We start from the raw sequence: 17905 nt of genomic DNA on the forward strand, positions 1-17905 counted from the left end.
ACCTTAAACTTAGACATTACAGATAAAAAGGGATTGTACTACAGATTTCACAGCTAACTCCCTCATTTCAGCTTGCCTGGCAGAAGCACCTACAGTACTTGGGTCTAAGTGTATTCCTCCTTAACTTATCCTTAGCTACCTTTTTTTTTTTTAACTCCTTAGAACAGAACTGGATTAGAAAAAGTGTTCTGGCTGAACACTCTTCCAGTTCATTTTTTGTCATTGCTGATAAGATTCAGCTTTGCTGTCAACAGAGTCAACCTGGTCAGAGCAGCAGATACAGTAAACCAGAATCTTCCATCAGGGAATTATACAACGCGTGCAATGCCAAACTTCGTAGCTCCAGAAGTCAAAAAATTTGTGACTTGGGACTATATTGTTTTTGCAGCACTATTTTTAGTCTCTGCCAGCATTGGAGTCTTTTTTGCAGTTAAAGAGAGGAAAAAGAAAACTTCAAAGGAATTTTTGGTGGGCGGTAGGCAGATGACATGTGGACCCATAGCTTTTTCTCTCACATCAAGCTTCATGTCAGCAGTGACAGTCCTGGGGACACCCTCCGAAGTGTATCGCTATGGGGCATCCTTCGTGCTCTTCTTCCTTTCATATACACTCGTCATCATTTTTACTTCTGAACTTTTTCTACCTGTTTTTTATAGATCTGGCATCACAAGCACTTATGAGGTAAGTAAAAATCATAAAATAAAGGCACTATTCTAGCATAACTAATTGTATATTTTTTGGAGAAAAATCTTTGACAGAAAGCTTTCTGCAGTGTTTCACAGAACAAATATATTGATATACTAATTATTTTTAGAAATAGTTTGCATTATTTAAACTAGTTATTTATGTTGCATAAGCTGAAATCCCAATCTGAGGGGCAGAGCTCCTTTTATGCACGTATAGCACAGTCAGGATATGGGTTTACACACACCACCAAATTAAGTTACAGCTGGAAAATATTTAAGCATATCCAAATGCTTCTGGTCTTTGAGTATTCTGCTCTGGTTTAGAGAGACAGACTTTAAGAACAACATTCAATACTATCCAATTCAAACTTAGTCTAGATATGGTAATTTTGGCCAAGTTAAGTAGCTGTGGTGGGAAGAAGAGAAAGAAGGTGGAAGGCTTGTTCAAAAAAAATTAAAAAGAAAGAAGAAAAAAAAAAAGTCAGGGCTGGAGAATGAATTCAAGCATTCTCCAGGAAAAGAAATTAATGACTTCTGAATTTTGTAGAGTTTTTTGCCTGGCCTCTTCTCTGGAACACATTTTTTCCTTCATAACACAGTTCAGTAGCAGCCCTTATAAACTGCACATCCACAGGACAGCTACTGACCATTTGGGATGGCCTCTCACTCACTTCAGTCAGCTCCTGCAAGTTTGGTTGCTCCTCTGTGGGCAGTTTCGGCTAGGCATGAATTGGATGATGAAGCTGGGTTTGTTCACAAGGAACCTTCTGGTAACAGAAAGGCGGCTCATGCTCACTGAGCCCAAACCCAAGGAAGGAAATTTGGTCAAACACATCTGCCTGGGTATTTGGAAATACTTTCAGGTCAGTGAAGAGTAAAATTGACCATTGCTGCAAGTAGTTGCATTTTCTAGTTGGTTTTGATCCAATGTCAGAGATTTAATTATTTTTTGTCATGTGAACCAGCAAAAGGGTCATTGTAGATGGAGAAGACCCTTCAAGAATGCTGGAAAGATGACTGTCGGCTTCACAAATTATTCTTAGAAATAGATCAAGTTACATAAATTAGCCATGTATTTATATGGCAGACTGTGGGGTTTATTATGCAAGGAACACAAGATCAGCATGAGAAAAATTTAAAAAAAAAAAAAGATGCTTTGGCAGTACAAAAAGTGCACAGCCTAGAGACTTGTAAAAGAGAGAAAACTGGTACAGGCCATGCCTGGTGTCTGCTGGGGGGCACATGGGACTGTGGCCCAAGAAGAGCCTCCCTGCATGGGGACTGCCATGGGGCAGAGAGACTATGCAGAGACCCCAGGTGGTGATTCAGCCTTAAAATCTGGGCTTTTGGGTCTAGAGATCCACTCACCTCTGCAGTTCTTTTTAAGGTGGCAGCACCTCTCCACATCCTTGACCCTGGAAGTCCCTAAGATCCCCCTTCATGCCTCTCCATATTGGTGATGTGCAGATTTGGCTTTAGGCTGAGACAGAACAAAAAAAAGGGGGAAAGCCAGCTCAGCTCCTGCACCAGGAAACTCCATGCTGCTGCTTCACCATCTGCTCCACCTCCACTTTTGGCACTACTGGAGTCGATGCCATTTCTGCTAGAGATGAGCTCAAGTTTCCTCGTTGTAGAGCTGGAATATATCTTCATTCAAAGTTAAAATTTCTTTGTAGTTCTTGGGATCTTTCAGTTATTCCTGGTGCAAAGCAGGTATTGATTACTGCAACCCAATACAGAACTTCACCTGGTTCAGATGAGGAGATTGATTTCTTAAATGTAATTATCCTTCTGTCTAATGACAATCCTGCTCTCCTCATTAGCTGCTCACAGCAGCAGTGCCAGCTGCCAGGAAGTTTGCTGGCACAGTAAGGTGTCACTTGGGGCAAACAGAAGGGTAACAGCTGTGTCACAGATGCCACATGTGCACTTTACTGAGATTACTCTTTTTCCTAGTATTTGGAGTTAAGATTTAACAAGATTGTCCGCCTTGCCGCAACACTGATTTACATCGTCCAGACGGTAAGACAACATTGACTCTTTTTTTATGCTCATTTCACTCAACATTGATTTTCACAGACTAGTCTCATACACCACATTTTTTATAATGAGATGTTTTAATGAGTACTCTTTTTCTTAGTTTTTTCACTTGAACTATGAATGCTAAAAAGAAAGTATGATTGTATTTTTAACTAACTGCCCTAACTTTTCCTGTTTAGTATTAAGAATACCACTTCAGTTGTCTTTAACACTCTTTAGTTGTCTTTAACACTCTTTAGCTGTCTTTAACACATGTTGGCCTGTACTCTCACAGCACATTCTTGGTCACATTATGCTCACCGGAAGCCTTTCTCTTCCCAAACAAGTGGATTCTGTCTTTCTTGAGAAGCTGGTCAAGCTTCACTGGGTATGTTTAGTTACCCATTCGTGACACTGAGGTGAAGTATCCTATTTGAAAACTGCTGTACAAGGTATCCTTGTAGGGCAGATGCCCTGCTAGCTGTGGTCCCATGATGGTTACTGCTGTGACCATCTTGAAAGGTTACATTATTTGTGTATTTAATGGAAAGATGGGATTTGATGGGAGATTAGAAGACATTTTCTTCTGCATTAATTCCATTTTAATTATTCCCAAACCTTTGGCAATAGATCTGAATGCTTAGTGACTTTGATGCTTTGTTTCTCCATCAGTTCTCTCAGATCTTACATAAAAGGTATTGAGTCAGTTATTTTGAAAGGGATTGAATGGGAAAATGAAAATGCAATTTCTAAGATTAATGCAACTTTATTTCTGTATCACTATTTGAATTTTCTGGAGATACCCTTTTTCTATTTCATGAAGATATTTTGTCATGTACTTGTCTTAGCAGTAGAGAAATTGGTAATACAAAGGTAGGTAATAGAGATAAGAGGTAATACAGATAATGGTCCTCCCCTCAGAAAGGAACTAAACGCAACATTTTATTTTTTAAGGGCTGGAACAGAAAGCCATAGTACAATACAAGCTGACCTAAAGAAACCCTAGATCTGGTATTTTGCTCAGAGCCCTACTCTAAATACAAGTTCTATTACTGAGCATTCAAACACATCGTTTTTCTCCTTCAGATCCTTTACACAGGAATAGTGGTCTATGCTCCATCACTGGCACTCAACCAAGGTGAGTCCTAATGCTCCACTACACTGCTACCCCAAATAACCACACCAGAGGGATTGCTTGAGTAAAAGAAGTAACAAAACCAGATAAAAACCCAACCCTGCTCAAAGGTTCTGTAAGAAGGCTTTTGCCTTCACCGCATTTCTGACTCCCCAGGTTCCTCGCACACCCAAACATCAGCAGGAGCCTCGTGGTTGCTCTCCTGCTCTCCTTCCCACCCAGTACCGCCTGAAGAGACCTGAAGCAAACAATTTCCCAACATCTTGACAAAGTCCACAGTACAAGCTGATGATCCAAGACCATACTATGTACTTTGATTGCCCCTGCTCCTGTCTCTTGTATTCAGGTTTCCATGGGAATAGCTCTTTTCCCTGCAGCCAGAGATGAACGCTGTTCTGCTGTCTGCCCCCAGACTTCTTCAATTAATATTCACAAACTGGGCATAAAGCATCCATCACCATATGGGGGATTTGTAATTTTGCTGTCATAGGGCACAAGGAATCATCATGGCCCAAATTCTGATTTTACCAAAACTGACTGGGAAGAGATTGTGAGGCTCTTTTCTTTGTTCATTATCTGAGCTGCATTTAGACTGATCCCACTGCTCACACAGTGCCAAATTTTCCTCCTCTGTCATGCAGCTGAATTCCAGGTGCAAGTTCTCATTCATTATTACACCATACTAACTTTGCTAATAAGAAAACCTTTACAAATAGCTTTTGCCCTCACAGACTATGACTGGTGGGTGAGATTCCAGTATCAGCCAAAACAAAATTTGTGCATTTTGCGTAAAGAAACTTTACGAAGCAAAATGAACACAAAAAAATGTTTTAATGAAGCTCATTTCAGCATTAAATCATTCTTATATGCAGGTAATGGAATTACTTAGGGGTTGGGGTTTTTTTCATCTTAGGATTTTTGGGAATCTTTGAAGAACTTGGCTTCTCAAGACAAAGTTCTGGACTAAGAACAGAAGTGAAGCATTGCTTATAAATCTCTGTCTCATCAGAATGACATTTTTGCTTTATGCAAGTATTCTTACTTTTGCTTGAAAGTTAGTTAATTTCAATTAGAAAGAAAACAACAAGGAAAAACAGTATCCAGAAGTTCTACAAAACTTGAACAATCCAGCAAAGTTCCTAATAGACACAAAAGATTAAAATTACTAATTACTCCTATCCTTCTAAAGCTAAAGGATTACAGCTCTTCTACTACCTTCCAAATGACTCACACCCATTTCCCTAACAATTTTGTTTTTGTTGGTTTCACAGTCACTGGATTTGATCTCTGGGGCTCTGTAGCTGCAACAGGAATTGTCTGCACTTTCTATTGCACTCTGGTATGTAACAGACATAACTGAATACTTGGAATACAGATGGTTAATTCAACCATCCTTTAAACATGACACACAATCAAGAGAAGGATGGCTCCTGTAGAGAACACAGAGATAAATTTCTTCCACATTCTGTGTTATAAGGAAGTCTATTTGGAGGAAAAAAAAAAAAAAATCCTCTCTAATCCTCTGCTGTATGTCTCCATGTTTAAACCAGACATCTTGAGACAGAGTCCAGATAAGGAGGCAATAAGCCTCCCCTGTCTTCTTTTGAGATGATTCTTATCTTTTACAAATTATAGGCTGAAAAACATGCAATGAAAATTATGCTCAAGAACAAAGCACTAAAACCTAGGAAGGATAATCAACAGGTCAGAGAGCTTTACTTTTGAGTGGAAGCAACGTTAGACTCCAAATTCCAAACCAGATATATTGTATAGATATTTGCAGTGAAGCAGCAGAGCCCTGTGGCTCCGGACACAAACTAATTGCCATTCTCATCGCCACTAATGATTTTTTTTCAATATAGCATTCCACTCCTTTTGAAAACACTTATTATGTGCTTTAGTACTGATTTGATCAAATATGAAAGCTATGGAAGAAGCTGAATAGCAAATTTTCTGGAGCTGTTTTTCTGTGTTGGGCTAATTGTGGGCTCTGGGAACATATGGAGTCCTATGAGATGTAGGAACAGGCCAAAATTCCCTAAGCTGTTGTTCCACACCATGATACGGTCTTCAAATGCATGTAAAGGGGGCAGAAAAAAAGCTTTTAACTGAAAGTCAAATAATTTTCTGTGCCCATGGACAAACTATTTAGGCTGTGAAGTTTTCCAACCTGCAAAAACACACACTTTGTGGGAGAATACAGAGCCCTGATTCGCTGGGTGCTGCACATAGAGCTCTGGAGCTGCCAAAATAAGGAGTTGTGGTACATTTTTCAGTACTTGGGCAACAGGAAAGAAGCTTGGGGGTGTACAGTTTCTCTTTGTTCTAGGGAGGATTAAAAGCTGTTGTCTGGACAGATGCATTTCAAATGGTTGTTATGGTGGCTGGCTTCGTGGCGGTTCTGATTCGAGGAACTAGTCTGAATGGTGGAGCAACCAAAGTCTGGGAAGATGCCCATGAAGGATCTCGGCTAAACATACTTGAGTAAGAAACAAATGATGCAAACCATTCCTCTCTGTATATTTAATGTTTAGAAACCATACCCTCAGTAAGCCAAAATTACACAGACTTGCTATTAAACAACCCTGGTGACTCAGAGGAGTCCATTCTTCATCTCTTCAGCTACTGGCAATGCATTTGACCTTTAGGAAAGCTTAACTCTTTCAAGAAATCAAAGGTCTGCTGAACTGAAGGGGAGATTTGCCATTTTTCCTTGTGTAGCTACAAATGCAACCCAATGATTCCTTCCAATTTCATACACAGAATATTCTGAGTTGGAAGGGATCCACAAGGATCAACAAGTCCAGCTCTTAAGTAAATGGCCCATAAAGGGATCAAACATGAAACCTTGATGCCAATAGCACCATGTTCTAGTCAACTGAGCTAATCTCAGTGGCTAATTGTATATATCTTTCCTTTTCTATTCATAAAACAGACCCTGTTTTACCTGCACTCACCACAGCAGAAAGCAATAGTGCACCAGTGCACTGGGATAGAAATCTGATCTTCCTTTGGCTGTTTGGGGCATTTTTTGGTTAATCAAGGCAAGTCAGTGACAGAATCCAGCAGCAAGGTCAAATGTTATCTGCCGTCCCAGCCAAGATAAGGAGAACTGCAAAGATTACACATTTGAGACAGAAAAATATACTTGTACAAGTTAGATTTGCAGAGTAGCAGAATTTTGTTGTACAAAAGATAACACAGCAACTAAAGCAATTTCTTGTAAAGGAATTTATATTATAATTATTATTAATAATAATAACAATTATAAACAATTAATTATAAATAAAATTATGAATAATTATTAATAATAATTACTAGAAGTCTGCTGGATTTTTTTAGAGTTTGGCAAGCAACCTTGTTCCTTACAGAAGATGAGGTCCCAGGCAGGATGGATTGTAGGAGTCCTACAATATGACACAGGTCGGATGTCTGAGCATAAGCACCCTTATAAATTTGATTAATCTGAATTAAGTGATCCTCTGACTAGGTGTGAATGATATTTGTTTATCCTGTCTTGAAAACAATGTGTTCCAATATAAAAGTAAAAAACTTCCAAACCTGAGCACATCGGATGCTGTCTGTTCTGGAAAACAGTATTACCAACGCAGAATTTTTGATTCAGATGGTAGGACATGTGAGATAGTTCTGAAAAAATCACCTACCACTTGCTGAAAAAATTATGTTTAAATAAAAAGAATTAATTCTTTTTTTTCTTTCTTCTAGCTTTGATGTTGATCCTTTGAGACGACATACCTTCTGGACAATAGTTATTGGGGGAACATTTACCTGGCTAGGGCTCTATGGAGTCAATCAGTCCACAATACAGAGATGCATTTCCTGCAAATCAGAAAGGCATGCTAAACTGTAAGCTACCTGTCATTAACCTATTCCTGCAATCAATCGAGAATTACACTGTTTGTCAGCTATACTGACAAACAACATATATTATATGACAAATAAATATTGGGATGCCATTAGGTGGTAGGGAGCTCATTTTGCTCTGACAGTCTTACTACCTCTGGCTTGAAATTACCTAAGTATATGCAGAAGAAAAAGAGAAATCTATCTCTTGCAGCTTATCAATTTATGATCAGGCTGACAAACTAATCCTCAGAAGTAGAGTATGGCAAAGATGGCAACACAGAAGTTGCGCTGTCTACAACCTCATTGTAAAAATGTATCTATTGGAACTGGGTTTATGTTGTACAGGATTAAAAGCTGCTATTGATTTAGTGAAGCACTATAGTACAAAGTATTACCTAAATAAAAATAAATCGTATTAATTTCTTAAAATTCTGCCGTTTTAGAATAATCAGAATCAAGGAAGAACAAAGTGAATGTTCACAATATAGATATACAGGTCTCCAGCTTGCTACCCACCTCAACTTCAGCAGTAATATATTCATTGCTAGACATATTTTACTAAACAATCAGATATTTTTCACACACCTTGGGCCAATTGCTTGCACATGAGGCTAAAGAATAAAGGTGATAATTTTTTCCTTTTTCAAACAGTTAGCTTTTTTGCTGACTGTAAACCCATTAATTTCTCTGAAGGTCATGGCTGTCTATACAAATTCATCCTGTAGAAAATGCAGTGTCTGAAAAGCATTTAGAAGTCACACCAGTGAGAACATCACTAGTAACAAGTTGGGTTAACCTTTGTTTCCTGGTAGCACACTCTGAACTGGCCTTAGCAATAGATCTTGTGCAAGGTGTGTCCAAACAGGATGTGAGCTCTGTAAATCCTGGCAGCTCTCAGAACCTGCAGGATTGCTGACCCACAGCCATGCAACCTTCCCAGCAGAGGCTGCCACCCACATCCATTCATGGAACAGTGAAAAACCACCAGGACTGTTACTTTGTAAGATTACACTGGAAACAATATTCTGTGTTCTCTAAAGGGAGAGCAGCACTAGCATCTCCCAACAGGCAAAAATGTGTTCTTACAAGGGACAGGCATTACAGACCCAGCCCTCAGTACAGCCTATTCTGGGCTGAGGTTACTTGATTCTCCCAGCTCTATGGAGTGGCTTGCAAACTTTACCCTTGCCCTATAGCATAGGGATGTGTAGTTTTCCTTTTTTTAATTTTTCATCTTGCTTTGAATTATACAGCCAGTTTGAATTATGTAACAAATTGGGATTAAGAGATCTCCCAGAAAAGTTCAGAATAAGTATTTTATAACAACTTTTTAATTTATCTTCCATTAAACAGTTTCCCTCTTTTGCTCTAGGGCACTTTACCTGAATTTATTGGGACTTTGGACAGTCCTAGCGTGTGCAGTATTTTGTGGATTGGTGATGTACTCTCATTACAAGAGCTGTGACCCTTGGACCGCTGCTTTCATTTCAGCTCCTGATCAGGTACAGATGTCCATTACAACAATTAGGAGCTGCTTTGGGCTCAGATATAGCACATATCAGAACAGTTTAATTTTGTGTAATGCTCTATGTCCCTTCAGCACTCAGAGACTAAGGTGGGTGCCAGATCAGGGCTGCAATAATATCAATTCTGGCACTCCTGCAGTATTAATTCAATTGAGTATTTTTTGCTCAAAATCTGAAACAGTGTTATTTGGGACAACACCAGAATTTAGTAACATGTTAATAAACATAAAATACTTTGCTTCCATTACCCTAATTAATTTCTTGTGTTGCTCTTGTGCTCCTTCTATCCCAGCTCATGCCATACTTTGTTATGGACATTTTTTCTTCGATGCCAGGAATCCCAGGACTGTTTGTTGCCTGTGCATTCAGTGGAACACTAAGGTTTGTGAATTTGAATTGAATTGAATTTTAGCTGTTTATGATAATTTCTTGAGGATCCAGAATGAGGTCAAAATATGAAACCCTAAGAAAAGCCCAGCTGTTTCTCTTAGAACATTCTAGGAAGTAGCAGTAGTTCTTCGTTGAATTATGCTATATCCCTGGAGATATTTGAAAGACATGTGGATGTGGCACTTAGGGACTTGGTTTAGTGGTGGACCTGACTGTGCTGGGTAAACAGTCGGACTCTGTGACCTTAGGGCTCTTGTCCAACCTAAATTATTCTATGATTATGTTTATGATAAAGTCTAACTCCACATCTCCAGTATCTTTTTATCCCAAATATGTTTTAGAATAATGTTACCAATACAAAGAAAATGTAGACAAAATGAGTTTAACTTCCCAAAATACTCCTGGGAGCTGCTCATGGTGAAATTGTCTTTACTTAAGGTAACTGCCACAATATCATAGTCAGGGGTATAAACATTTTCAGTAAGTCTATCTGAACTGTATTCGCCAAAACCAGGCTCACTCATCCAGCTAAAAGAGTTGGGCCATTCATGGAGGACCAGGGTGGCACTAGTGGTGACTGCACATCCTTCAATTTCTGAGGGAGTAAGGTTTTAATTCTGGAACAGGTCTATACTTAAAGCCTTTGCAAACTTGTAAAAAGAAGAGTCAGTTAGGATGTGTTTTTATCTTGTTCCATGCCAGCACAAAGCAGAGCCCCCAGCAACTGCAGAAGCAGCAGAAATCTCCCCAGTTAAAGTAGCACATATGAAAAATACTATGAATCATACAGTTCTTGGAGAGCATTAGTGCTGAAAAAGAGGAAGCATTTCTATATAAATACAACTTGATTCCAGATTATATTGCTTCCCATTTACTTACCATTCTTCTCCCTTTCTACAGCACGGTAGCTGCCAGCATCAATGCTTTAGCAACTGTTACCTTTGAAGATTTGGTCAAGAAAGGTTTCCCAAACATCTCTGAGAAGATGAGCACGTGGATCAGCAAAGGCTTGTGTGGGTACTCCAGATGAGACCCCTTTCTTTAGCAGCAAAGAGCACTGCACAGAGAGACTCCCTCAGAAACAGGAATGTAACACTTTATAAACCCTCCAGGTGAACACCAGCCTGAAGCCTCGGTAGCATCATCAACACCATATGGCAGAGAAACAAAGAGACTAGCATCAACAACTTCCACTCAAAATCCTTGGAAAAGTCTGGTCTACTGAAAGTATTGGAAAATACTCTTCATTAACACAGAAAGAGTGTTAATGTAGTTATTACCATATTACTCTATAGTAGTATTTATTTAGCGTAATACAGTAGACAATTTATATTCAAAGTTAGAGTATTGCATAAGCAGGTTATTCAGCTTTTCAGAGAAAAAAGAAAACAAAAAAATAAAAACCCCACAAAAGATAATAAACACAATTATTGCAGTAAGATCATAACCCTTTTATGAATACCATAATAATACCATAAGAATCCTATTAAAATTCATAAATATAATGAAAGTGCAAAACCCATCTATTTTCTATCACTGCAACTGCTTCTAGTCTTCTCCCTTCTTTTTTTTCCACTTAGTTTTTTCACTCTGGACCTAGAAAGATAATTTTTATGTCTGAAACCAAGGTGTGCTAGCACAGAAGTTTTGGCTGGCTTTACTCAAGGCTGGTGCATACAGAGTTTCACCTACCATAAATTTAAAACTGGTGTCAAGGGAAGAAAGCCATGCTGTTTTATTATTTTTCAACTCATTTATTAGATTATTTTAAAAGTGATACTTAAAGGCAACAGAAACATGCCTATATGAGGCATAACTTCTAAATTAATTTCATTGCTATTGTTCTACTTTGTAAGAAATATCAATCCACCAAAAACCCAACGAGACTTCATACAAGCCACTGCTGGGTGTGTAATGGTCACCTCAGACACTACTGAGCTGGAAGCCATCCCCACCATTAACTAGCACTGAAAACTTCCCTGCCTTACCTTTTCCAGGTGTACTCTATGGTGTCCTGTGCACTTCCATGGCTGCAGCAGCATCGCTGCTGGGAGGAGTCGTGCAGGTATTTCTTGCTTCAGAAATGCAATGAATAGAATAGGAATGAACACAAAATGTAATGAACTGAGCAAATAATGCTGCCAGCTCTGATGGTTACTAGATTACCCAAACCATTTCTGTGGGTATTTTGCTGAGAGGAATAAGTAGGAAAAAAAAATCCCCTAACTCCTTCACTATTGACTCACTGCTAGGAAAAAATACTGAGCGGGATTCTCTCTTTAACTGTGCTCTGAAATCACTACCTGTCCCTTCTCCCCCACCATTTTCCCAGAGAAAATTACAGATCAAAATCAGAACTGGGCATGCTTCCCCTCAGCTGCTGCCCTGAACTCCTCTTTTCTCTCTGCACCCACAGGCTTCCCTCTCCATCCACGGGATGTGTGGGGGGCCCATGCTGGGATTATTTACTCTGGGAATTGTGTTTCCCTGCGCTAACTGGAAGGTAAGTAAACAAAAATCCCGATCTAAAAGATCAAGGTGTTTTTTTGGTTAAAACTCAATTTTGAAAATTGTTTAGGTCCTTGAGCTGCTTTTCAGATTCAGCGCCTGAGGATCTAAGATCTATTTATACGTGCCTTTTCCCTGCCTAAATTTATCCTGCTGAATTTAATTCTACCCATCTGTGGAATAACTGGTGATTAGATTCACATGAAGGCTTTCTTATATTTTTTTTTCCTGAGTTTCATTAAGAAGGAAAAATTATTCAATACTTGCACCAGCCTTGGAATGCACAGAGTGATTTCAAAAGCTTTGCCTTCGTTCTTTCACTCAAAACACAACATGACCTCATTCCATATTTCCCCAACAGGATTCCCATTAAGGTTAGCAGAAGTAAAACTAAAATCTGTATCACAGCTTTAAGCACACTTCTGCTTTAACTTTTACAAACAGAGAGCACTAAAACACCATGTTTTATACCTTAGTTGAGAGAGAATAGAATTTATTTACACTGTAACCCATCATTACCTACTTCTGGCTAATTCATCTTCACAGAAAAGGACTTTGCAGGTATCATCTTTAACAGTATCTTTCTACACTTTCCAAGGGTGCTCTCGGAGGCCTCTTAGCTGGGATCAGCTTGGCTTTTTGGGCTGGTACGGGCTCCTTCATTTACCCTGCACCACCAACAAAGTCCATCCCCCTGCAGCTGTCTACCCTCAACTGCACCCTGGCTAACAGCACCGAGGCACTGCTAACAGCAGCTCCCACGCTGCCTCCAGAGAGGTATTTTCCCTATTGGTATGCTTTGCCAAGTGTGCCCCCAACCTGCAGCTGGGGTGCAGGCAGTACTGACAGGGCAGCCTGGGAGTGCAGACTGGTGCCAGATGTCACACCAGCTGCAGCTTGAGCTGCATTGGGCTGGCTTATTCAGGCAACAGCTTAAACTGATGCTCATCACTGGCTGCTTTTGTCACTGCTTCACAGGCCTCTGCTGGCAGACACCTGGTACTCCCTGTCCTACCTGTACTTCAGTGCCATCGGCTGCGTGGGCTGTGCCATCACAGGGCTGTTGATAAGCTTTATAACAGGTTGGTGTTCTAAACATACATCTAGACATATATATATACACACCCATATATAAACAATCATACCTTTGCATAAGCTGACTTGGCTGTTTAAAAAGCTTTTAAAAAGTCCAGTAGGTGACTTGAGACACAGACTGAGAAGAGGGCAGTGGGCTCTGATCCTGCTCCCCCACCTCATGGTCTGAGGCTCCCAAGGCTCATACCCAGCTATCCATGGACTTACTTATTACTGCTTTCTTTTTGCAGGACCTAATAAAGGAGAAGACATCCCACCAGTGTTAATTAAGCCAGTCTGCGACCTGTTTTGCTTTTGGTCCAGAAGACTCAAAATATTTCTCTGGTGTGGTGTGCAGCACGACAGCCTGGAGGTGAGTGCTGACCCCATCAGCTCAACCCTGCTGTGGCCCAGGAACCACAGGAACACAGGCATGTGCCCACCTGAGGGCACGGGCTGAGCAGAGAAATAGCCAGCCTTCAACAGCTGCTCCTGAACTCCTGCAAGGGATGCTGCATAAGCAGCACAGACTGGAAATGAAAACAGCCAAACCCTGGTCAGTAGTAAGTTACCTATTGTTCCCATTTTCATCAAATATGAATATAAGGCCCTCAAAAAACAAAGAGCCCTCAGGAAAGCCAAGAGCTCATGGAACTGATGCCTTGGGAAATTGACCTAGAACAGAGGCTGGACAGAGCTAAAGAATAAAGCATGGATTTATTAAAAGGCCTCAATGGCCACACCTCAGGCAGCTCCAGAGCCCAGCCAGGGCTGCACCCAAGATGAACCAAAATGGCCCCAAAATGCACGAGCGCTCCCGGGCTCTCTCCCTGGGATCAGTTCTGCTCCATTTGCACCTTGCAGTTCATTGTCCCATCCCAGCTTTAGCCCAGGCAGTCCCACCCTGCTTGTTTTTCTCTCTGCAGCCCACGGGGTTTGTGCTCTGGGGCTGACATTGGCATCATTTGTCCTTGGTCCCAAGGTAGAAAAGGAACTGTTTTGTCTATCCACTCTGTGAAGAGAGCTTACCAATACTTAATACGAAGCTCAGAACTAGATACTAAAGCAGCACAGAATCTGGAAAATATAAAAGCTAAAATCTAAGGCATCAAAACTGGGTCTGACCTCCCTTCTCCCTGCTGGGACAAAACTGCACTTTACACCATAGACAGTTCACCAAGCTATCATCTTCCACCAAGCTCAAAGAAAAGGACTTTAGAACTGACACTCTCCTGAAGCTCTCTTGCTGTTGTCATCCACATCACCACAGCCCCTGAGGCTTCTGCCCTCCAGAGAAGCACAGAAAGCAACAACCAGGCAGTGCTGCACTCACCAGCATCTGAGCTGCTCCTTCTCACCTCCTCCTCCTCCACAGCAACAGGGCCAGCTATTGTCCAGGTGTCCCAAGGCTTTGTAGCTCATTAAAAAGGCATACAGAATGAACACCTTTTTTTTCTTCTTGCACTGTTTTCATAATTTTTTTTTTAATCAAAGGAAAAAAACAGTGAATACAGGCTTCAAACTACAAGGGTATCTTCTTTCTTTTTTTCAGATGGACTTTGAGAAAAAACTCCCTGAAGCTGCTGCAAATAAAACCAGAAGAGATAACACCCTCAAGAACAATATCAACAAAGAAAATAAACACCAGACCCGTGGTTACAATTCTGAGGAAAATTCATATACGAATATAAGCAGAGAATCTCGCCTCTAGAAGCTGAAGGACAAGGGACATTTAATCCAACTTTAGTTCTTCAGCTTCAGAAATTAATAACTTCTTTTACTGCACTTACCAGCTTGTAGGTGACCAAGAGGGAGCAGCTGCACTCTATAGCAATAAAGGCCAGATTTTTACTCACCAATCTCTTGGCAGACCTGGGAAATGATGGGACAATTGGGTTTTGGAAGCACTGCTATTTCAAAAGAAATGTTTCATGAATTTTGTTGTGGAAGCTCCCACTCAGACACTGCTGTAATACATCTGCATCACATGCTCTATTCAGCAACTCATCATTGAAGGGAGTGTGCAAAGATGAACTTGAGATAAATTAAGGCTTTGGATAAGTTTGTGAGATATCTCACTAAGGTGAGTCTGTGAGCTGCCCTCTGATGGAGGGAAAGAAGAGAGGTCAGGCTGAGCCTACACCCAAGTATCACAAAAAGTCTCCTCACAGGAACCCTGTACAGACCAGACTGGTCTTTCAGTCACCAAGATAACTGTGTTTGCTCCCTCTGGGGAATTCAAGTTTTCTTTATAGCTTCACATTATAAAAGCTATAGGGCAGAGTAACAAATTTTACTTCGAATTCAGGATAGCTCTTCACCTGTGTTAGTTTTCACCTCAAAAGGATCCACTTTTATGCAATAAAGAAAACAAACCAACATTTAATGATGATCATGCCTCCTAACTGATAATTCATGCTGAATTTTGAAAAAAAGACACATAATTAGGCAAAATAATCTGTCTGGTACACTGTCTTGGAAGCAGAGCCCACTCAGTGCTCTATTCCAGTCAAACAAATTTCTTTGAAAACTTCCTGGTTGAAAATAAAAGCCAACAGATCTCCTCTCACCTTGACTAACTTCTGGATTTAGTTTTTCAAAAAATATATTTGTTTTAAAACAAAATTCACAACTGAGTGAAACAGACTGAATGAAAATACCAAAGAAAACTCACAGAAACATTTAGCTTGTATTTCTTTGAAGAGCCCCTCTGTTGCTTTTGCTTTAGCACTGACCATCTTTATGATGCAGGCGTATGTCAACCTGGTCCTGGAAGTTACTTCCCCTGTCTGGGTTCATGCTCTACCCCTGGAGCTGGTCCCAGGACTTTCATTAGAGAACAGCCTGTAAATGACACTCCCTTGCTTGCATGGAACAGTTGGGCAAGAAACTGAGGACCAAGTCAGTATTTTGTGTTAATCCCTTTTACAGTGCTCTGACAATCCCATCAAAAATCCCAGCTGAGTCTCCTTGCTTGCTGTCTCCTGTGGCATGCTCTCCCTTCCTGCTTCCACACCTGGCATTGCCAGCAAGGTGAAGAGGGAAACTCAGTAAATGCTACTGGACCACTGCTATTTCATGGGCACACACCTTACAATTTTAAACAAACAAAACTAAATCATACTTTTTTCATCAAAAGACACAAACACTTATGCAAATATTTCACATTTCCAAAAACCAAACAAAAACCATTATTATTACTTACCTTAACTATCAACTTATACAACATCCTGTTTCTACAAAAGCTGTTAACCCTCAAAAATTATAAACTTTACAACTATAACAAACAAATATTACTAAATACCCATATTTTATGAAATTCAAAAATATTCATATATTTATTAATACTTTTTCAAATACAATTTTTACTTCTACACACAAAAAAACCCCCAATAATACTTACCAACACTTTCTACAAACTTTTCCTACATTAAATATATCCCAAAAAATACCAAACAATAACCCCACATAGACAATTCAAAAATTAACCACATTTTTAATAAATTAAAATATTCACCTCACTTTTAAAATTCCCAAATCCCCCACAAATCCATCATTAAAAAAACACACCACACTCTAAAACACATTTTCAAGCAACAAAAAAAAACCCCAAAACAACACCTCAAATAAAATTAAACAGAACTTTATATATCTTTAATTTTTTAATAACTAATCCTCCAATTTAAAACACTTTTCAAATAACAAGGAAATAAAATTTTAAAAAATCATCCAATTTCAATCAAAAACCCTAAAACAAAAATTAAAACACCATTTCCACAAATAACTTAAAATAAAAATTATATTTCCACAAATACAAAACCCAAATAAATCCCTACAAAAAACATAAAACCATATCACACTCAAACTCGCAGCAACAATTCCACAAACAGAAAAACAAACACACAAACAAAAACCATACAAAAACCCTACAATTTATACCAAATATTCCCTATTCAACCTACAAAAACAACAAATCTTAAATTTTATACTAATATTTAGACTACACAAATTTTTAATATCACTAAACTCTTTAACAAAAACATGATATCCATAATATTTTTTAAAATCCTAAAATATATAAATTTATAAAAATTAATTATTAAAAAACCAACTCAATACCTTACAATTAACCAATCCCTAAAGAAATACTAAAAAATTTACTCTCCACTTCCTGAGCCATTGATCCTTCCAGAGGCAGATCTATCCTGTCCACTTTGGCTGAAAAACTGAGATTATGAAACTAGGCACATATAAATCCTGGAAGAGATTAAATTCAAGAAATTGTTAGTCACTAGTAAAAGCAGTACAACATAAATGAGTGAAAAATTGAAAACTCAGTCTAGCTGTGCCTTGAAGCCAAAGCAACTGAATATTTAATTCAATTATTATGTTATAAATGCCTGAGCCAAGTATGACCCTGAAATTACTTTCTTACAAGACTATGGTTTGAGTGCTCATAAGCACTCACTTTTCAAGTATACAATTGCCTCTAATTATCTTTGAATATTTGGAATAATAAAGCTCACAGCCTTTTTCAAAGATATCCAAGTTTATTACTGAAAAAAAAAAAAAGTTATAATCAAATGTGCATGATACAGCAAGTAGTTGCATTTGTAAATGTAAACCTTGATAAAGTATACAGCATCCCAAAGACAAATTTATGCCAAAAGTGTCTTACAATAGTTAATCCGATTTACAAC

The 17905-nt window shown here is 39.2% G+C and overlaps 1 protein-coding gene across 1 annotated transcript; it reads left to right on the forward strand.

The window, feature by feature from the left end:
* Nucleotides 1-324: 324 nt before the first annotated feature.
* SLC5A12 (solute carrier family 5 member 12) lies at nt 325-14916 on the forward strand (the record flags this gene model as incomplete). The annotated part of the gene is made up of 15 exons (XM_084208764.1): nt 325-681; nt 2643-2708; nt 3792-3843; nt 5112-5179; nt 6170-6324; nt 7567-7707; nt 9080-9209; nt 9526-9614; nt 10524-10636; nt 11621-11688; nt 12040-12126; nt 12730-12908; nt 13110-13213; nt 13457-13578; nt 14758-14916. The coding sequence occupies 15 exons, from the start codon at nt 325-327 to the stop codon at nt 14914-14916; spliced, it is 1890 nt and encodes a 629-aa protein (XP_084064890.1).
* Nucleotides 14917-17905: the final 2989 nt, after the last annotated feature.

Source organism: Fringilla coelebs, assembly GCF_963513975.1.
Source record: "Fringilla coelebs genome assembly, chromosome: 6".
Lineage (NCBI taxonomy): Eukaryota > Metazoa > Chordata > Aves > Passeriformes > Fringillidae > Fringilla > Fringilla coelebs.